General features: G+C 44.9%; 1 protein-coding gene and 1 long non-coding RNA gene across 4 annotated transcripts in view; one reads left to right on the top strand and one right to left on the bottom strand.

Annotated features, from left to right (window-relative positions):
- Positions 1–1140: 1140 nt before the first annotated feature.
- Positions 1141–7078, bottom strand: LOC131504852 (uncharacterized). The gene is made up of 4 exons (XR_009258168.1): positions 7001–7078; positions 4991–5122; positions 2112–2491; positions 1141–1693 (listed from the first exon to the last, which is right to left on the bottom strand). It is a non-coding gene; the product is annotated as an uncharacterized LOC131504852 (long non-coding RNA).
- Positions 2103–21605, top strand: part of ARMH1 (armadillo like helical domain containing 1) — a 37607-nt gene continuing 18104 nt past the window's right edge. Inside the window, exons 1-6 of one of the 3 annotated variants that reach the window (XM_058717668.1) lie at positions 2109–2216; positions 3245–3472; positions 8566–8634; positions 9307–9473; positions 10533–10729; positions 13960–14044. In XM_058717668.1, coding sequence (XP_058573651.1) covers positions 3267–3472; positions 8566–8634; positions 9307–9473; positions 10533–10729; positions 13960–14044 — 724 coding nt within the window. In that variant the 5' untranslated portion in view covers positions 2109–2216; positions 3245–3266. Of the gene's footprint in view, positions 2217–3244; positions 3473–8565; positions 8635–9306; positions 9474–10532; positions 10730–13959; positions 14045–21605 lie in introns of all 3 variants that reach the window. The other 2 variants (XM_058717670.1, XM_058717669.1) reach the window with 2 other exon arrangements.

Below are 21605 nucleotides of genomic sequence, written 5' to 3'. Positions count from 1 at the left end.
ACCTCAGGCATAGTCTGAAGGGCAGGGATGAGATAGAGGATGGAAAACTGAGTGTCGGAGGGAAAGCCTACACACTGCATTGGGGCAGCCCGAGCCCCTCACCTCGTCCCAGACATCTAGCACCCTCCAGCCTCTCACGACCTGTAAAGTAGAAAAGTCCTGAAGACACCCAGAAGGGGTAAAAAATAAAAAAACAACCCTCCACTGACACTTATGTGTTCTTCAATGAAAAGACTGATTATTGCCTGATAAAGAAATTTCCAAAACTCGCAGGAACATAGCACCTGATCAAGAGAGCCCACCAAGGGCCTAGAATACTAAGTGAAAAAGACCTGCACCAAGGCATACGGTCATACAATTTCGGAAAAGTGTTTAAAAGCATCGAGAATGAAAAAGCAAGCCACAGGCAATGGCACATAAATCAGAACGACATCAGACTTCTCAACAGCAACAAGGGAGGCTCAATCTGAGAGGAGTTTATTTCTAACATGGAATTATATACCCAACCAATCTAACACGAGGTCAATATACTTTCAGACTTTCAAGGACGCACACACACAAAGTAATTTTCATTTCTTAGGAAACTACTGAAGAATATACTTTGGGAAAACAAGAGAGCAAACCACAAAGGAGGAGAGGTAGATCCAGGAAACAGAACAGTCAACAGAAAACTGTCAAAAAGGAAATCCTAGGACAACATTTGTGTGCCAAGCTTAGCAAGCAACCAGTCTAAACTGGAGCAGAAAGACAGAGGTCTGTGGGAAAGAAGTAGCCAGAGAAGGGGCTCCTGGGTGACTCAGTCAGTTGAGTGTCTGACTTCGGCTCAGGTCATGAGTTTGAGCCCCACAGTGCAGAGCCTGCTTTTCTGTCCCCTTCTCTCTCTCTGCCCCTTCCCAGCTTGCTCGCTCTCTCTCCCTCTCAAAAATAAATAAACATTAAAAAAAAAAAAGTTGCCAAGGAAAAGATGGAACTGATCTGTTAGGGATTGAACATTTGGAAAAATTGCCATGTGTTTGGAACATTGGGAAGAAAGTAGCCCTAGGTACTCAGAAGTCTAAACAATTAAAAAAAAAAGAAGCAATTGTTAGCTCCAGGTTAAACCAACTTGTAAGGAAAGAAAATGTAATAGTAGTTTACAGCTTGAGTGGACAGTATTTATTTACCTCATCAATAATGTAAACACTAACTATTGATTTAACTATAAATTGTGGAAAACTATATTATGAGGATAAGGGGAGAAGAAAAAATGGAAGTTAGCATGGTACGAGAAAGCTAATTCCTCAACTGTCAGAGTAAGAAATAAATACTGCCTAAAACAGATAAATTAAGTGAGGGTGATGTAGGAGTTTGCTGGGGCTGCCATCACAAAGCACAATAGGTTGGGTGGCTTAAACAATGGATATTGGTTATCTCACAGTCTGGAGGTTCTGGTCAAGGTGTCTGAGATCAAGGGGTTGCAGGACTGGTTTCTCCTGAGGCCTCTCTCCTTGGCTCCCAGTCTGACTCCAAGTCTCATGTTCTTCCACTGTCACAAGATCTGGGGCTCCTCAAGGGCCCTGGCAGTGCTGTATTCATCCCCGCATGTCCCACAGCGCCTCACACAGTGCCACGTGATGGGCCTGCCCCACATACTCACTGATGGACACCTGAATCGCTGTGACCTTTAAAGCTGCCATTTGTGGGTTTTCCTTTCCTGTTAAGAAAAGATTAAGAAAGGGAAGATCCAAGGAAACCTCAGGATCCAAAGTGGGGAGAGCCCAGCTGCAAGTGTCCCACCCTCCCTGGCCTAGAATTGCTGGGTGCATCTCTGATGGCACTTTAAATTTTAATCCTGGAGAGAGTCCACCCACGGCAGTAGGGGGCAGTGGGGTGGGCACAGGGTGCTTTTCTGCTTCTTAAACCTAATGGTGGTGTTTCAACTCCTCTTCCCTGAGGTCCAGAACGGCCATTCATCCCCATTTTCTTGAGGCCTGTTTGGATGCTGAAGGTGGCCGCGGCCTCTGAAAGTTATTCCCAGACTTAGGGCTGTAATGTCATTAACAGTGATTGATTCCTGATCCTATGAGGGATTTTGGTCATTTTTGTGTTTAGGGTGATCCACAGTTACTCACCTGGCTGTTAAGGCTGACAGGATTTCGTGGTTGTCTCCATCCCTGAGGCTACGTGGACGCCCTTCCTGAGAGCGCATATCCAGTGTCCTCTGGGGAGTAGTGGAGGTTGGTGTGTATGTATGTCTGTCTCAGTGTGCCTCAGATTATTGCTTCCTAATAAAATTCTGATAGCTGGGCCCCATCAATATCTCAAATACATGTGAGGAAACGTTAATTTAGAATCAATTTTAGGATGTTTCAGACTGTAAAGTCCTTTTAACTAGATCTCTGGCGAAGATGTAGAAGCACTTTATGGGACTGTAAATTTCATGTTGAACAGTCTTCGTGAAATACACATCTCCCCTACACACAAGCTGTTCTCTCCATATCAATCATGGCCCCTGCAAGTAATGTTTCACAAATATTCTGTAAATCACAGAAAACCCCGTGATAATGTGAAATATGACTTTCACTTGTCTGTTAGACAAAAGAATCACACATGCCTCTCTCCCATCAGCACTAACATTTGTTATGGATAATAACACTTTCAATCACAACTATTTTTGGAAAACGGGTTGATTTTAAACCTTCCCTCCCCCACTGAAAACACTCTCCCAAGGACACAGACTCCTACAAACCACAGCCCATTAATCTAACTATGGAATGGGAACTTTTTATTCTTACTAACTTTTTTTAAAGTTGTTTTTAAAAGAGTAGTATAAGAGCCCAAGGCACAAGGTTAAGGAGCATTTTTCCTTGGCCGATTGGTATGAGAAGGGCCAGGTCTCTAAAGACCCCAAATCTCTGACACTGTGTGAAATGAGGGGTGAAAGAGACCCAGGTTTTTAGCAAGCACCCTCATCTCAGCTGGCATCAGCAGAGGATCCAAGGAGCTAAAATCTTAGCTCTTAAATGTGAAGCAGATGTTTGCCACCTTGATATTCTTCATGCCATTACAACATAGCTAGATCCTGCCTGTTCAAGTAGGAGGTGACCTGTTCTAGAGGTATATTTTAAATGTTTCAACATCCATGTGGGTGACAGAGACTCCCCCTGCCTCCCGCCGATTGCTGGAAAAGCAAAACCCATAGAGTAGCCCACAGGACTTGCATGGTTCTAACTATTTTGGTAACCTGTTTTCCCTCCCTCTGTAGCCAACTTCAGGACTGACTGACCATGACTTCTATAAAGGAGCAGGCAGCCATCAGCCGGCTCTTGAGTTTTTTACAGGATTGGGACAATGCTGGCAAAGTTGCAAGGAGTCACATCCTCAACACTTTCATCGAGACCAACCAAGGCAAGACCGCCCCTGAACTGGAGCAGGAGTTTTCTCAGGGAGCCAGCTTGTTCCTGGTACGCCTGACCACCTGGCTTAGACTCATGTATCCTTTGCTGAACAGAAATAAATTGGGCAATATTCAAAGGAGAAAAGGAATGAAGATTATTGAGGGAACTCTTCTCTTGAGTCTAAGATTTTAGATCAGGACATCTGGTGATCAAAGTAGTGTCCCCAAAGTCAAGAACTCTCTCCTTTCCTGTCTTCCCAACTTATATCCTCATTCTCACCCCTAACCCCTTCCATTCCCATAAGATTTGACATGGGTATTCCTTCCATCTGGGGTTGTCCTCTCTCTGTCCTCAGGAACCTTATTCTTTCTGGTAGCCTTCACTTTTGCCTCCCTACCAGCTTTTTCATTGGCATTTACATATGCTCAAATCCCTTCTACCTTAAAACATTAAATTAAATCCGCATCTCAAACCAGTATTCCACCTAGTTCCTGCCCTTCATGGTGAAGCTTCTTGAAAAGGTTATTGACTTTCCCTGTCTATACTTCTTTACTCCCTTTTCTCCCCCACCCACAGCAGTCTGACTTCTGTCCCCTTCACCGATGCAGGTCTTGCCAAGGTCACCAATGTTGTTCTAATTGCAAAACCCAGTGACTACATCCTCAGTCATTATACATGACCTCTCAGTGGCATTTGTCAATCAACCATTACCACTTCTCAAAACACGCTTCCCTGAAACTAATATAATGTTATATGTCAATTATACTTAAGAAAGAAAGAAAGAGAAAAGAAAAAAGAAAAAAAGAAGAAAGAATGCACGTATAGATCATCACAAACAAACAAAAAACTATATACTCTTCCCTTGGTTTCTGTGACACCAATTCTCTTGGTTTTCTCCTTTATTTCTCTATGTTCCAAATTTTCTTCAGCCATCCCTGAAATGTGGATGTTTCTTGGGGCTCCATCCATGTCCCTCTTCTCTGCTCACTCATAGATTCTCCCTGAGTGACCTAACCCATCGTTGTGATGTCAACCCCACTACCGTTAAAGGGCTCTCAGTTGTGTATCCCTGCCCACGTTTCTCTCTGGAATCTGAGTTCCATACCTATTAATCCAACTGCCATCTCCACTTCTATTCCACAGAATGACTCTCATGTTTCTGGCTTGGGAAACTGGGCGAATGGGGTGCCATCATGTGGGAAGAGAATCCAAGAAACGAGGGAGCTGGAGTTGATAAATCTGGTTTGGGACATGTTGTGTTTGAGGTACCTTGCTCAGGAGCCCTGGAGACAGATAAGGGTTGAAGACAGATTTGATAGTTTGAGTTAGGGATGAGTTTGTGGATATTCCTGCTGGGTGCCCACAGCATTCCACGGATCATCTCAGATCCTTTTATATATTTTTCTCCTTGCCTGAACGCTCCCCTCTTCTCTAAACCTCCTCTTAATTTGACTAATTCCTACTCCAGTATTCAGATCTCAATCTAAAGCATCCCTTCCTCAGAAAGCCCTTTTCTGAGCCCCAGACTAGCCTATGCACATACCTAGCCTGTTACATATGTAGCTCATGACATTCCCTCTGTCTTCATTGCCATAATATTGTACTGTTCATACCTGCTCAGTATCTCTCTTCCCCACTGGATTGTAGACTCTGTGAGGGCAGGAAGCACATCTGTTCTCCTCATCTCTACAACCCTAACACGCAGGACCATGCCTGGCACATTAGGGATACTTCCTATGTGTTTACTGAACAAAGGAATGACTGAACCAGAGTCTGCACCTGGGCAAAACTAAAGGCTTAAGTAATTACAGCTCTCTTCTTCTTACAGTTAAATCATTGATAAAATTATTAATCAGACTCAGGCCTAGAACAAGCCAAGGGGAAAACCACTGAATATATCTCTAGGTTGACCCCAGTGTCCTCAGACATTAGTGTGCATAAAAGAGGTTTAAGATGCAGATTATGAGTCTACCTCCCCACCCCCACCCCACTGTTCTGATTTAGTAGATTGAGGGAGACTCCCTGGCCTCTTTGTTTCTCACAAGCACCCTTTGGTGACTCTCATGTGATCCAAAGATGATACTTTGAGAAGCATCATCACCTATAATCTGGCTTCGACCTCACAATTTGTGACACTGACCTCACCAAGGTTACCTGCAACCCCTTTGTCACTGAGTCTAGACTACCTTTTTCCCTCCTCATCTCACTTGGCAGCACTTTCCACATGACAGGAGGAGGGGAGGGAGTCAGGGTTGTACAAGCACAGGGTCGGACCCCATCTTCATTTAAAACTTTAATATTTTATTCATCATGGATTTTTTTGTGTGTTAATTTTTATTTTTTTAAATAGCACATTGGAATATTATTTGATTACTGAGTTGTTTGATGCCCCCTGAAATTTCACAATCGAAGCAAGTGCCTCACTCACCTCACCCTAGCCCCCATCCGGCTTGTCCACTGCCCCTATCTATGCTCTCCTCTCCTCCACCTTCTCCCAAGGCCATTTCTCAGTCTCTGTTGCAGGATCTTTCCTACACCCACCCCTTAAATGATAATGTTCTTTTCTTACTCAGTCACTGCCCTTATTACTCTAGGCCTGGTATCATTCTTCCCCATATCCCAAGTGCTAATCAGAATGCCTAACATTTAGTAGATGCTCACTCAGCACTTACTGAATGATTCAAATCATGCTTTTAATATACAGTTGTATGTTCAGTGTCTATACCTGAAATTATTCATAATTTCCTAACTTGCTGTGACCTTGTCATACAACAGAGAAAATAGACCAGCCGAAGTGATACCGTGTTTTAAATCAGTGACTTCACTCCTCCTCCCCAGTCCTCTAGTTATGGTGGATTTTGAAGGAAAACAAATCAACATAGCATCATTATGTTTTACAAAATCGACTACTGCCTAATCTCACAGAAGCCTCAAACCCCTTTTTTAACCTTGAACTTCCAGAATAGACCAGTAGAATTAAGGATTTACAGGGGCACCTAGGTGGCTCAGTTGGTTCAGCGTCTGACTTTAGCTCAGGTCATAATCTCACGGTCCATGGATTTGAGCCCTGTGTCAGGCTCTGTGTTGACAGCTCAGAGCCTGGAGCCTGCTTTGGATTCTGTATCTCTCTTTCTGCCCCTCCCCTGCTCAACTCACTCTCTCTCTCTCTCTCTCTCTCTCTCTCTCAAAAATAAATAAACATAAAATTTTTTTTTTAAAAACAAGGATTTATATATTATAATGACAAAATTATTAGTTGCCATTTATTGAGTCTTTTTATGCTCTAGCTATGTGATGTACAAATATTATCTCCTGTGAGCCTAACACCAAGCCTAATAGGTGATTGTCATTACCTGAAAAGTTTGAGTAATTTACTAGTAAATGGCAGAGATAAGGTTTGCAAAGGGTCTATCTGGCCCAAAGCCCGTGTATCATCCACTCTACTTCACCGTCTCCCTCCCCAGTGAGAGGGCAGACCCACGATTCCACCTCCAACACCATCCAAGGAAATAATCCATAAATAGCCCCACTCCCGCCATCTGTCTACAGGCAGAGAGGCCTGACAGGAAAAACTGAAACTCTGAATTAGACTCCTAGGTTCAAATCCCAGTTCCATCAGTTACCTTTGGGACTTAGAGAAGTCATTAACCTGGCTGAGATTACATCCTCATGAAGTACATGGACATGTTATAATAGCAGCCCCCATGGGGTGTGGTGAGGATTCAGTGTGACAATGCAAGCAAAGCAACACAGTGCCTGGCACACAATGAATGCTTAGTACTGGTTAGCACCTGCTGATATGGTGACAGACTTCTGGAACTAATTGCTGAAAATAAGGGATCAGAAATATGCATAATGAGTGACTATGAAAGCAAGACTAGCCTGGGGCAGAGGAAAAAGAGGTGACAAAAGTTGGTGAGCCTAGCTAGTAACTGAGGAGAAGAGGGAGAAGGCAGTGAGGTAGGAAGGGGGGGCGGGGCTGGGGCTCCTGGGGAGCTGGGTGGGAGACAATGGAAGAATACAGAGACTACCCTGTGGGCTGATATCCTGGCCCCCAGCTGGAGTGGCAACAGGCAGGGGAGCCTGGCTCTAGAGCAAACACTGTTTTTGCAGCAAAGAGCCTTTCCTAATGAGCCAATCTGTCTCCACTTCTATTGGCATCCTGGGAACCAGGGTGCAGCAGAGATAATTTGCCTCACGCGCCCTCCTCCCCCCCCCAACAAAGCACCATTACCTCCAACCCATTACATTAGCCTTTATCAGTCTTGGAAGCTCTCAGTCATCCTCCATGAGCTGCAATAATTTCAGCTAATTTCTTAAGTGTTCTAAGAGCCTGTGATGTGTTATGAGCCTAGTAATTGTTGACTGGTTTCTTTTCTGTTGTGGGTTGATTTCATACCTTGTATCTGAGCTGATGCGTGCTCTGGGTGCTTTATTACAATGAGGCTTTTTGCAAGGCTCACATTAAAAAATAACATTAAATACTGAGGTTGTTTTAAATCAGAGTTTAATTTTTCCACCATCTCCCGTTGTTCTTATTAGGAAGACACGCAATTCTTCATAAAGATAGTGACCTCCAGTGTAAAGCTCTGAGCAAGTACAAAATTGAGAATTAATGATGAAGCTGATTATTTTTAGAGAAGTCTAAAAACGAGGCACAAAGTAATGAACTGTGCAGAGACCCAAGGGTGCAATGGTCATAGCATAGAGAGGCTTGGAAAATTGACTATGCTTTCTCCATGCACCTTATATTCATCAGAGCCTCCTTGCTGTCTAGGGGGCCTGTCAGAGTCAAGGTTGCTGAAATACCGGTGAAAAGCTTCCTGGGGAACTGTGAACATGCCTGCCAGCATTCCCCCACCCCATGTTTGTTTCCACTTCCCCTTCACCCTAGGGACCCTTCTCAGATAAAGGATACAATTCAACTATCGGTCATCCTGGGCCATAGATGTAGGCCTGTGAACATGCCTGCCAGCATTCCCCCACCCCATGTTTGTTTCCACTTCCCCTTCACCCTAGGGACCCTTCTCAGATAAAGGATACAATTCAACTATCGGTCATCCTGGGCCATAGATGTAGGCCCAGGAATGGGCCATGATCATCATAGACGATGACCAGGAATCAGTCACAGGATCTGGTTCCTGTGTGAAAAACCATCCTGAAATTCACTCTTTAACTTGTCATACAGCTATATGACTGGCTCGTGTTTAGATAAGCTTCTAAAGTCAATTGGCATCTTCTTGTCAGCTGTAAGCAGGTGAGTTCTATTCTAGAGAGATTCTGGGATCTCAGTTGTATGTTGGGCTCATGGTGGCCTTGGCATTTACACCACATGGGACCACCACATTTCACCATCTGGGTAGAAATGCAGATTTTCGGCCTGACTAGATCCAAGGGCTCAAAAAATGTCATCAGTACTTGGTCCCTGCCTCTCTTTTTCTCTATTTCTCAGCTCTGTTCTGAGCGCTATGGCTCTCAGAAACTCCAGACATGCATCCTTCTAGCTCAGTCCACCCAAAAGAGCACTTATCTTTCCCAGGGATTCCTAAGAAAGTCCCCAGTTTTGAACCTCCTTGAGCCAACTGAGGTCACATGGCTGGTCCCAACCGATTACTGCAGTCAGAATGATGGTGTTCCCTGTCACCTGCTCATCCTGCCAAAACCACATGGCCCTTGAGTGGCATTGAGGTGCCATTTCAAGAAGAGAAACAGATGCTGAAAAACCAAACACAAGATATGTCCATTGTATTTAACTTTTTCATTTGCTGCTAGAAGGAAGAACTTCTAAATTATTGTGTCACTTTGCCCATGAGCACTTCCTAGATAGGAAGGCAAAGTATGTGAAGAAAGCCCTTGAGATCCCTCAGAAAGGTGAGTGCCAAGGAACCTGACAGGTGTCTGATTTCTACTCTTGTATTTCTCTGGACAGTAATCGGTACCTTATAGAATTTCTCGAGGTTGGAGGCGTCCTAACACTCTTGGAAATACTTGGGCTGGAGAAGATCAAGGAGGAGGACAAGAAGGAATCCATCAGGCTACTTCAGGTCATTGCGAACTCTGGCAGGAAGTACAAGGAGCTCATTTGTGAAAGCTATGGTGGGTACTGTGTATGACAGGGTGGCGATCCTATGTCTTCCTAGGGGCCTGGGCAAAATGGTGGCAGCACCCAGCACTGCTCTAGGAAAAGACATCATGGAACTGGTTGCACAGAAGCACTTTGTACAGTGGAGTCAATTAGCCCCTGTCCACGTCACTGCCAGAAGAGTCAGATTTATGATTTTCTTGATTTGTCATTTGCTCAAATCTTTCCATGGTAGTTTTGGAAATACTTCTCCATTTTAAATATATCCTCTTTTATGCACCCATTCAACAAAGATTTATTGAGCCATTGCCTAAAATCCTTTGTGAAATTAAGTGAGTTATGAATAACTCTAGAAATAAAAAGGAAATAAAGTCATTGAATATGTGTGCTAAGTACACACACACACACACACACACACACACACACACACACATATACACTAAGGTGCTGGGAGTACAAAGATGAATAAAATACAGTCCTTGTCCTCAAAGAGCTTACAGTATAGTGAGAAGTGTAAATAACCCTGTAATTTCAGTATGTTCCATCAAGTGTCCTGATCAAGGTGGATAAAGATGATGCCATCCCCCCCACACCCCTTTTTCAAAGTATTTCCCTCACTGCACTTTTCATCATGGTTCTCCTCTATGTCTCCCCATGGCCTCTCTGAGCCTTAGTGTATTTACCCATAAAATGGGACTAACACCTCCCTCTCAGTATAGTGATTAAATGAGGCAGCATGTGTCAGAACATTTAGTAAACTGCTGAATGCTGCATATGTGTTCATTATCACATAGCAATCCCAAACACGTGTTTAATTGTGCATTTTGCAGAGCCATTTTCAACTTTACAACAGATTTTGACAAGCGGACATGCCCTGTGTTGAAACAAAATCCTCTGGCCACAGAGCCATGAGGCAAACAAGGCAGTGAGGCAACGCAAGAGCCTTGATTTTTGCTTCGCTTGAACAGGCTTGGTTAACACATTTCAGTCCTTACCCCGTATTATGTAATCTCAAGTGAGGCTCTTTCTCATAAATCCCTTCCAATTGGGCATTTCCTCTTTTCTTTGTTCAGGTGTAAGATCCATAGCAGAATTTTTGGCAAAGTCTAAATCAGAAGAGACCCAAGAAGAAGTGCAGATTCTATTGGATTCTTTGGTCCACGGTAATCCCAAGTACCAGAATCAAGTGTACAAAGGTCTAATAGCTTTGCTGCCTTGTGCGTCCCCAAAAGCTCAGCAGCTCTCCCTGCAGACTCTCAGGACTGCACAGGTGAGGCAGCCCACATGCTCCTGTGGTTCCGATTCAACACACTAACCTGAAAATTACCTTCCACAGTTGCACTTCACTCAGGCATGAGAAACCGAGCTCAGCCTCCCACTGCACGTCTGCTGTTCAATCAGCGTTACTTCCAGAAGGCCAAGGCGGGACAAAGAGTTCATGTCTCCCAGCAGAGTGATTTGTCCTGTTTACTTAAGGATCAGAAAGATGTTGGCAGACTTAAAAGTGGTTGAGACAAGCAACAAGGATGATGAAAAGACTGTAGAAAAGCTTACAGGAGTCAATTTAGTAGGGAAGGCATCATGGGCACATTTGTTGACAGCATGGAAGTGAGAGGCCAGATCGCCAGGGCTTGGGAAAGCTCCTTTTCTCTTGCGGGCTCTACCTTCCTCTCAGTGCCCTTGAATGCTAGTGGAAGCAGATTTGGGACATGGTGGCCACATGAAGACACTGTGCTAATAAGGAGGGAAGAGAGGCTCCAAGATTGGTCTTGAGGTAAATTATTAAAAGCTCTCAAAACAGCTCCAGGCTCAGTGGAGGCAGGGAGACAAGAGGTCAAAGGAAGGGTAAGGTCTGAACTGTGGCAGTGGGAACAGAGAGGACAGGGTCAGACAGACATTTCTGAGGCAGAGTGAGTGGTAAGTGGGGCAGTAAAAGAAAAGCAGTCAAAAATGACATCCAGCTTTGGACTTAGCATCAGGCAGAGTTGGGTACCAGCAGGAGAGAGCAGGAAAAACCGATCTGATTTGGGAGGAGTTAGGCTTTGACTTGATGAGCCTCGGTGGCTCCCAAGTACCATTTAAGGAGCAGGCCCAGCCAGCTGCAGAAGATATAAATAGGCCAAAAAAAAAAAAAAAAAAGATATAAATAGGTCATTTATGGAAAAAATACCAAATCCTGGGGGCATCTGGGTGGCACAGTGAGTTGAGCCACTGACTCTTGATCTCAGCTCAGGTCATTATCTTGAGTTTGAGCCCCAAGTTGGGCTGGGTGCTGATGGCACGGAGTCTGCTTGGGATTCTGTGTCCCCTACTCTCTGCCCCTCACCCTCTTGTTCTCTCTCTCTCTCTTTCAAAAATAAATAAAATTCAAAAACAATTTTTTTAAATACCAAATCCTGGGCATCCCTCCCATAGAATCTAACAGTTTTCAGGCAGCCTTTGGTAATGCTTTTTCTTGTTAAGCTCCCCAAGTAATTCTGACTCCTAGCTTAATTGAGGAATTACTGTTGAGGACATCTAGGAGAGAGGCCCACTGGGTTTCATGAGCAGAGAAGTAGTAACTAAAACAACAGAAGTGAATAAGATCAGCCGGGTAAAGTGAACCAAGTAAGGAGAAGGAACATTGCCAGCATTTAAGAGATGAGCGGAGGAGAAAGGCCCAACAAAAGAGCTGGATTATTATTATTATTATTATTATTACTTCCAGTTTTCAGTTTTTAAGTGCCTCCTACCTGCCAGGCACTGTGCCAGGGACTTACTTTAGTCTTTACAATAGCTTATGGAGGCAGACATTATTATCCCCATTTTAAAGATGATGTAACTGAGCCTTGAGGGGTGTTTGGTGACTTGTTCAAGGCCACACACTAAGTAAGAGGTATGTACTAAGTGGGCATTTAAATCCAACTCTCTTGGGGCACCTGGGTGGCTCAGTCGGTTGAGTGTCTAGCTCTTGATTTCAGCTCAGGTCATGATCTCACTGTTGTCAGTTTGGGCCCCACATCAGGCCCCACGTCAGGCTCTGCGCTGACAGAGTGGAGCTTGCTTAAGGTTCTCTCTCTTCCTCTTTCTCTGCCCTTCCCCTACTCACTCTCTCTCTCTCTCTCTCTCTCTCTCTCTCTCTCTCAAAATGAATAAATAACCTTTTTTTTTTTAATTAAAAACTAAATTGGGCACCTGGGAGGCTCAGTCGGTTAAGCGTGCAACTTCAGCTCAGGTCATGATCTCACAGCTTGTGAGTTCGAGCCCTGCGTCAGGCTCTGTGCTGACAGCTCAGAGACTGGAGCCTGCTTCTGATTCTGTGTCTCCCTCTCTCTCTGCCCCTCCCCCACTCATGCTCTGTCTCTCTGTCTCTTTGTCATAAATAAACATTAAAACATTAAAAATAAATAAATAAATAAATAAATCCAACTTTAAGTCCACAGAGTTCTTAGTTTTTCTAAAACTTGTTTTAAATGTTTATTTATTGTGAGAGAGAAAGAGAAAGCACGAGCAGGGGAGAACAGAGAAAGGGGGAGAGAGAGAATCCCAAGCAGGCTCCATGCTGTCAGCGCAGAGCCCCACACAGGACTTCATCTCACAAACTGTGAGATCATGACCTGAGCCAAAATCAAGAGTCAGATCCTTAACTGATGGAACCACCCAGGCCCCCCTGAGAGTTCTTAGTCTTTCCATATACCACTCAACCTCTTTGGAAAAAAGCAATGGAAGCCATAAAATGAAAACAGGGAAAAAATAGGACTGTGAAAATGCAGGGAAAAGAGTTTCAATAAGGAGAACATGACCAGCTGGGTCAAGTACAACAGAGAGATTAAATGTGGGTAGAACCGAAAGATGGTCCCCAGAAGAAAAGTTTGGATGAATCTTGGTCCCATGGCAGGAAAATTTAAATTGCAGCAGCCTGTCAAAGGGGGATGCATGGAGGATGAAGTAGTTTCCCCTGGGCTCCTGCAAAGCTTAGGTGTAAAGGGGGAAAAGAGCAGTAGCAAGAGAAGATTGAGCCGAAGGATAATTTTGTGCAATCTGGGTGAACTTGAGGGTGTTTCATGCTAATGGACAGGAAGTGATGCACAGATAAAGGTTGAAGAGGTAGAAAGGAGCAGTTCCCCTGTTGGGTGAGGTTCATGAGGGAGAGAAGATATAGGATCCTGGATCAGTGCCACTCTCCCCAGCCTGTGCCCACCCTCCCCCCAGCAAGGGGGGAGGCTTGTCCCCACACCTCTAGCAGGTGGCCAGCTAACCCCAACTGAACACCTCCTGAGCTAGAGGGGTCAGTGGTCACCTCAGCAGACGCTTCAGTCTGATTCTTGGATGCCCATCTGTCCCTCCCCTGGAAAAGAAATGTACTTGATGGTGCAGGGGCCAAGGCCCGCTGACTCACCACTCCCCTCCCTCTCCCCACTCAGCCAGGCTGCCTAGCTGTCTGGGAAGTCCACTTTTCATTTCTTCCAGGTGTACTAGATCTAAAGAGTAACTAGTTTGTCCTGTTGTCTATCTTGTCAGTCAATCGTTGGGACGACACACCCCAGCATTGTGGACTGCGTGCTGAAGTTACTGTGCACGATGCACCTGGAAGTGCAGTATGAAGGTAGGGGAGGCGTCCGGGTCTGCTCCCACTCACAGATTATAGTCACCGTGAGAGCTAGACAGGTTTGCTCTTCAAATTTCCTTTTAATATTTATTCATTTTTGAGAGATAGAGTGTGAGTGGGGGAGGGGCAGAGAGAGGAGACACAGAATCCGAAGCTGGCTCCAGGCTCCAAGCTGTCAGCACAGAGCCCAACGTGGATCATGACCTGACCTGAGCTGAAGTCGGACGCCCAACCGACTGAGCCACGCAGGCGCCCCCAGACAGATTCACTCTTGAGAGTTTTCTCTCAGTCATGGAGCACCTGGATAGTTCAGTCTGGTTGAGCATTTGCTCAGGTCATGATCTTACGGTTCTTGAGTTTGAGCCCCACATCGGGCTCTTTGCAATCAGCCTGTCAGTGCAGAGGCTGCTTTGGATCCTCTGTCCCCCTCTGTCTGCCCCTCCCCTGCTCTCACTCAAATACATACATACATACATAGAGTTTTCTCTTAGTCACAGGAACCATGTTAAGTATCCTAGGTAACCTCAGCAGATGGAAGATGCCGGTTCGATCTGATCAGCCAGAAAATGACAGCCACTTTCTATACTTTGAATCAGCCACATGATGCTTTAACATTTGCTAGGACCTGCCTGGGTGAAGAGCTGGCTCTGGTTCTCAGTCTTATGTAGTACTTCCCCACTAAACAGAAGTCACCTGGGGGACTGTCCCTCTCCTAAGAAACTAAACTGGATGGTGGTAGTATTAAGTTTTCATGTATTCAGTACACCTATGTGCTAGCCACTTTCCATGCATCCTTTCATTTAATTCTCAAAAGAACCACAAGAGTACAGAGCCTGGCACATATTAGGTTTCAAATGTTCAAATGAATAAATGGTGGAGGTAAGTATTGTTATGTTTTTCAAGCTAAAGCATCAAAGCACAGGGATATTAAGTATGCTTCCCAAGGTTATGCAACTAACTAGATTCAAACCAGATCTGACTGCAAAGTGTATGCTTTTTAATTTTTTTAAGGTTAATTTATTTTTGAGAGAGAGAGAGAAAGAGAGAGTGAGTGGGGGAAAGGGCAGCTAGAGATGGAGACACAGAATCCAAAGCGATTCCAGGCTCTGAGCTGTCAGCACAGAGCCAGATGTGGGGCTCGAACCCACGGACCACAAGACCATGACCTGAGCCGACGTCAGACACTTAACTGACTGAGCCACCTAGGTGCCCCTAAAATGTATGCTTTTAACATGAGCCCATAGTAGGTGTTTACAGGATGTTGTTTCCTTCCCTGTTCCTAGAGTGGTTCAAAGAAAGAAAATTCTGTTTTCAACAGGAGGGATCAAAGAAGGGTTTGCTGAGAAGGTGGTATTTGAGCTGAGCCTTGGAGAATGGGAAGGATCTGGGAAGGTAGAAAGGAGAAGAGGAGGGCATTCTGGAAAGGAGAATGGTATAAAAGAAGTCCCAGATGTAGGGATATACAAGATGTATCTGAGGAGTGACAGATCATTTAGTGGAAGTTTGATAGAGGTCTCAGTCCAGAAAGATCTAGAAAGGTAGGCTAGGACCAGATTGACGAGCACCTTGAAAGCCAGATGGAAGAGTAGCAGGTACTCTCTCCAGTAGGCAGCACAGAGCCATTGAAAAGTGAGCCGTGAACAGGGGAGTGGCAGAGGGAAAGCACTGTCTCAGGAATGTTACCTGAGTGGTGGTGTGCTCAGTAGGTCAGAGCCACAGAAGGCTCTCGAGGCTCGAGGACAGTTGGGAGGCCTTTCAGTTTGTTCAGATAACAAAGTAAGAATGTGCTGGTCTGGGGGTGCCTGGCTGGCTCAGTCAGTGGAGCTTATGACTCTTGATCTTGAGGTTGTGGGTTCAAGCCCCATGTTGGGTGTAGAGATTACCTTAAAAATTTTTTTAAATCTTTAAAAAATTTTTTTAAAAATGTACTTGGTCTAGCCAAATAACAGGCTCTGGGAAGAGAGAATGGACAGGACTGGGAACTGCCTCAGTATGGAGAATGAGATGGCATATGGAAGGGGGAATGAACAGGGCTGTGGAGGCCAGGACAGAGAGACCTATTAAGCAGGAAAGATCTGGACATCAGGACATATCAGGATTCGGCAGGTGGAGCCCCAGACCCAGGAAGTCTGGGAGGGACAGAAGGAGCAGGCGTGTACCAGGGTTCAACTATGCATGTGAGATCCTGGGGAAGACCAACAAAGGTCCAGACGCTGACTTCCAATATCATTTATTTTGGGGAGGCCGTGTTGAAACTAAATGTCAGTCAGTTTTGCCTTCAGCAGCATTGTCAATTTCATATTTGTTTGACCCCTGCAGGTGTGCCTGGGAAAATGGACCTTGTAAATTGAGAAGTAATGCTATGTTGAAATCCATTACCAGCTGGAGGAGAGTCTCCTAGCTTGGCAGGAGTTGCCAGTAAAGTGTGGGGTAGTGGAGGGAACCGAGTAAAGGTCAAACCCAGCAGCAGAGAGTTGTTGCTGCATTGGAGCAAGGGGGTAACCTGGCAGTTGAATCACGTTAGGAAGCATAATCAAGCAGCCCAAGGGGACTAGACTGGGTGGCACTGAGCCTCCCTTCCCGCCACCATCTTCACCTGACTCATGTGACCACTCCTACTCATCATCACTTCTTAGCTTAAGCATTTCTTTCCCAAGGCCTTCCCTCACCTGCCTTCAACCCCTGCCCAGATGTCAGCCCTCCTTCCTTTGTACCACCCTGCACCTCCTGCCCTCCAGTACACCCCTTCCCTAGAGCAGTCATCTCTAGAATGCACTGTGTACAGTTTCAGTGCACTTCTTACCACTTTTGTCCTTATCTCCTCAGTGCAGTCTCTGGCATAGGGTAGATCCTTGTTGCATGTCTGTTGAGGGAGGGAGGGAAGACTGTACATTCATACACACTGAGGCAGAGGCAGGAGAAACATGAGATTTTCTCACTGCCTTTTTGGTTTGATGTCTGCTCCTGTGATAACAGTAAAACCGTGAGTCTCAAGATAATTTCAAATATGCCAAACTCATAACAGGTGCCCAAGATGTCTGTTGAATGAATGAATCATTCTTTTTTACCAGGAACTTCAAAATAGTCTTGGTGGAACTGGGAACGTAGAGCATGTATATGCATGTATATGCGTTGTCCACAAGGGGGAGCTATGCCGCGTGATCGGTGGAGTGGAAGTTCTGGAAGAGAACACAGTGTTAGCTCCCGCTGAGACTCCTCCAAAGGCAGGGGGAGGGAAGGTCTGACAGGTCTTAGATGTGGTCCTAACAGTGACAACTGGAGAGGATCAGAGATTAATTTCTCTGAGTTGGACAACACTAAATTACAAGACCAGGATGATGGCAACAGTCATGGTTAGAGAACCCAGTAACCAGGAGGAATAAGCGATATAGTTGAATGGACTAACCTTAAAAGGGCCAGAGTTCGTTTGTTTTTTAGAAACAAATATTAATTGAACATCCGTGGTGTGCCAGGTACTATGCCAAGTACTGGGGGTTGCTTGTGTTTGTATTGAGGAGAAAAGTTAATGGGTCATAGGGCATCTGGGTGGCTTAGTCAGGGGGGCGACTGAGTGGCTCAGTTGGTTAAGTGTCCCACTCTTGATTTTGTCTCAGGTCATGATCTCTGGGTCGTGGGATCAAGCCCCATGTCGAGCTCTGTTCTGGCTGTGGAGACTGCTTAAGATCCTCCCTCTGTCCCTCCCCGACTCTCTCTCTCTCTCTCTCTCTCTCTCTCTCTCGGACTCTCTCTCTCCCTCCTTCTCTCTCTCTCTCTCTCTCTCTCTGTCTCTCTCTCTCAACAAACAGACAAAACAAAAAACAAAAACAAAAAAACAAAAATGAGTGGTTCAGAAGGAAGGAGGAGGTTAAGGAGGATGTTCACTCTACCTTCCATGATGGGAGGGGTAGTTAACATCCTTCCCCTGAGAAGGTTACAAGGAAAGTGGAGTTCTCAGGGAGAGTCCAGTGAAAACAGGGTGGAGAGGCTTAGGAGACCTGGTGACTCTTTCCCCTTGTCAGTGGTGCAGGAGCCAGGTGAGACCTTCACCTCTTTTTTCATTGAGAACTCCACCCCCACCACCTCCAAATCTGCCAGTCTGCCTGGCCCGTTACTCATTCTCTGTTCTCTTTCCCATTACTACCAAATGTCCCTGCTCCTACCACAGGCCAGCTCTTCTGCTTCTTCTTTTTTTTTTTTAGGTCTATTTTTTAAGTTTTTTTAAGTTTATTTTTACTTCAGTTTATTTTTTTAAGTTTAATTTTTTTAAGTTTATTTATTTACTTATTTGAGAGACAGACAGCACAAGCAGGGAAAGGGCAGAGAGAGAAGGAGAGAGAATCCCAAGCAGGCTCCACACTGTGCATCTCACCATGAGATCATGACCTGCGCTGAAACCAAGAGTTGGTCACTTAACCGACTGAGCCACCCAAGCATCCCATCTTCTGCTTCTGCTTATTCTCTGAAGCACATTCATAAAGCCTTCTCACAACAGCCTCTCTCTTTCTGTCTGGTGGATCATCTCCATTGACATGCAAATATGATCTGTATCCCCCATCTTTTTTTTTTTTTAATGTTTATTTATTTTGAGAGAGAGAGTACAAGTGGGGAAGGGAGAGAGAAATCCCAAGCAGGCTCCTTGTTGTCAGCGCAGAGAGCCTGATGTGGGGCTTGATCCCATGAACCGCACAATCATGACCCAAGCTGAAATCAAGAGTTGGACACTTAACCAGCTGAGCCATTCAGGCACCCCCTGTATCTCTCATCTTTAAAAGAGAGCCCCTCCTTGGTAATCTATGGATTAAAAGAGATTTAAAAGACTTGCCCCCCAAAATTAGATTAAGTGATAGCGTTTAAGGATGCATATCCCTCCTTGACCCCAAGTTCCCCTCCAGCTACCCATTTTTCCATTGACCCAATTGGCCCAAAGCATCCGGCTTTCTTCTCTGGGCTTCTGTGATACCACTTCTCGTTGTTCTCCTGCCAGCTGGGTCTGCCATGTTTGCTCTGCTTGCTTTTCTACTTTCTCCTAATTTCTCTACCACTCTGTTAGGTCAGCCTACTTCTCATCTCTTTACCAACACCTCCTGCTTGCGTGATTTTGTCTAGTCCCCTGGCTTTACGCACCACAAATATGTTATCCATGCAGATACCAGACTGTATCTTTGGCCTGATCTCTCCCCTGAAACCTCCCCAGACATCTGAAATTTATATCCAAAACAGAACGCTTGATTTTCTTCCCAAATCCTTTTCTTTCTCCTATTTTCAATAAAAGGTGCCACTACCAACCCAACTGTTCAGGTAAAAAGTGTAAGACCAGTACCATGATCTGCACTTTCTCTCACCTCCCACCCCATCCCACCCTTACCAAGTTCTATCTGGCTCTCTCCCTACTTACCCTCTTTGTCCGCCCCACCCCCACCCCGTGATCGCCCAAGGCTAACCCACCATCCTGTTTGCTAACGTCTGCTTCCATTCCTGCCTCCTGTAACCCATCCTCCCAGTGCAGCCAGAACAATCATTTCAAAATAGCTTCCCACTGCACCTACACTAAAATCTACACACCTGTCATGGCCAGCAAAGCTTCTGGAAGGCTCTTCCCCCAGACCTTGGATTGATGGACAGCTTCCCAAACTTCAGCTCAGATGTCACCTCTGCCCACTCTCTCTAAAGTTTCCCCATTCCCTCCTGCCACCCACCTCAGGCTCTCTCCATCATAGCACATCATTGCACTTATCTCCTTTAGAAATCACCTTGTTTGTTTGTTTACATGTTTAATGTCTGTGCTCTGTAAGAAAATCAGCTCCAAAAGAGCTGAGAGTTCCTCTTCTTTGTTTACCATTGTATCCCTAGGGCCTGAACAGCACTGGCAAAAGTAGACTCTTAAATATTTGTTGAATGAATGAATGGAGACGGGGTGAATCGTGTATACCCTAATTTATACTGAACAGGCATCACATTGGAAATAGAATGAAATAACTAGTTTTTTCAGCCCAGGTGGCTAAGTGGAGGCTGTGTGTAGTAAATTACCCTTTATTTCTTGAGAGTTCCTAGGGCCGAGGAAGAAGGTTTGGAGAGGGAGAAAAAAGAAGTGGTACTTGGAGGAAGGTAGGAGATAGTAAGGCCACAGGAGCAGGGCATGGATGCCCTGGTTACCTGTTGCTTGTAACAAACCACCCCAAATTTCATGTCACAAAACTATCACTGTTTTACTCTCACACTACATAAGTCAAAGATTACAACAGGACACAGCAGAGATGGATTATCTCTGCTCCATGTTATCTGGGGCCTCGCCTGGAAGACAGCTGGGGGCCACAGCTGGAACTAAAGGCTAGTGCGGATTAGTATTACTGATTTCTCCTTTTCTCTCAGGGTCTAGTATGGTTCCACAATGGCACCTTTTTCTCCCAAAAGAGTGCCAGAGGAAATGTGTGCATCAAAGAATGGTTTCCTAGTCCTCACTGCAGGGGATTCTGGTTGTCCATTCTTGTCTGTCCTTCACTTTGAAGTAGAAATAACCATGGCAAGGGTACTGGTGACCACTAATTTCTGAAGGTTTTTTTTTTTTCCTAGAATTAAGATTTTAGAATTTCTTTTAATGATGATCCCATTTAACATTAGAGAGCCAAAATTAAAATTAAGGGAGGCCTTCTTCAAAGTGGTCCTGCCTGGAATTTATCTCCATTTATGACTTCTGTGAAGTGAAAAATGGCAGTTTCCTCCCAAGGAGGATTGCTATTCCAGGAATTGGTGGCAGGCAGGGACTTAATCATGACGAGCAGTCTAAAGCCACAGAAGTACTCTCTCACTGGCCTCTCTTCCTAGAGAAGAGAAATTTCAAAGTCATAGAAAGTTTTGCAGAAGAATAAATTAATGAGTTCTGTTGGGAATTTGAAATATATGTATGTGTAAATATATTTGCATCTTTTACAAATAAATTATTACCTTAGGAACATCACTATGTATGACTTAATTAGAAGCAGACCATTCATTGTAAATTAATTTGCCAAATATATGCTTGCCAAAAATCAATTGGCCGAATGACCAATTTGCTGAGTGCCCAGTTCACCAAATTCCCAATTTACTGACATGTTTCCTTTAAATATTTGTGAAGTTTAGAGCATTGGTTGTATTAATGGGACCTAAGAGAGCTGAGAGAGGCCAGAACTTCAGAGTTCTCAGAGATTTTACACTCTCTCTGTCCCTCAGTTCCCCCATCTGCCCTTTGTTGGCCCTTGGTCTCCCTTTCTTTGTCCCACCTCTCCCCATCCTCTCTTCTCAAGGGTGGGCAGTGTAGGCTATGCAGTATGGTGACCTCCAGCAGGCTCCTCCACTGGGTCCCCCTTCCCTGCCCCCACTCCCTGCCACTGCAGCTACAGAGCTTGGGCAGAGACAAATGAGAATTCCATAAAATGCCACTATGAAGACAAAATGAAAGCCATTATATTCACACTTTGCAGAAATCTATGAAAACTGCTAAATCCATCCATCTCTATCCATTACCCATTGCTATATAACAAATTATCTCAAAACTTAGTGGCTAAAAAATAAACATTATTAT

Source organism: Neofelis nebulosa, chromosome 2 (genome assembly GCF_028018385.1).
Source record: "Neofelis nebulosa isolate mNeoNeb1 chromosome 2, mNeoNeb1.pri, whole genome shotgun sequence".
In the NCBI taxonomy this organism is placed as follows: Eukaryota; Metazoa; Chordata; class Mammalia; order Carnivora; family Felidae; genus Neofelis; species Neofelis nebulosa.
Note: the sequence above shows the minus strand (reverse complement) of the source record. Positions and strands in the feature narration are given on the sequence as shown.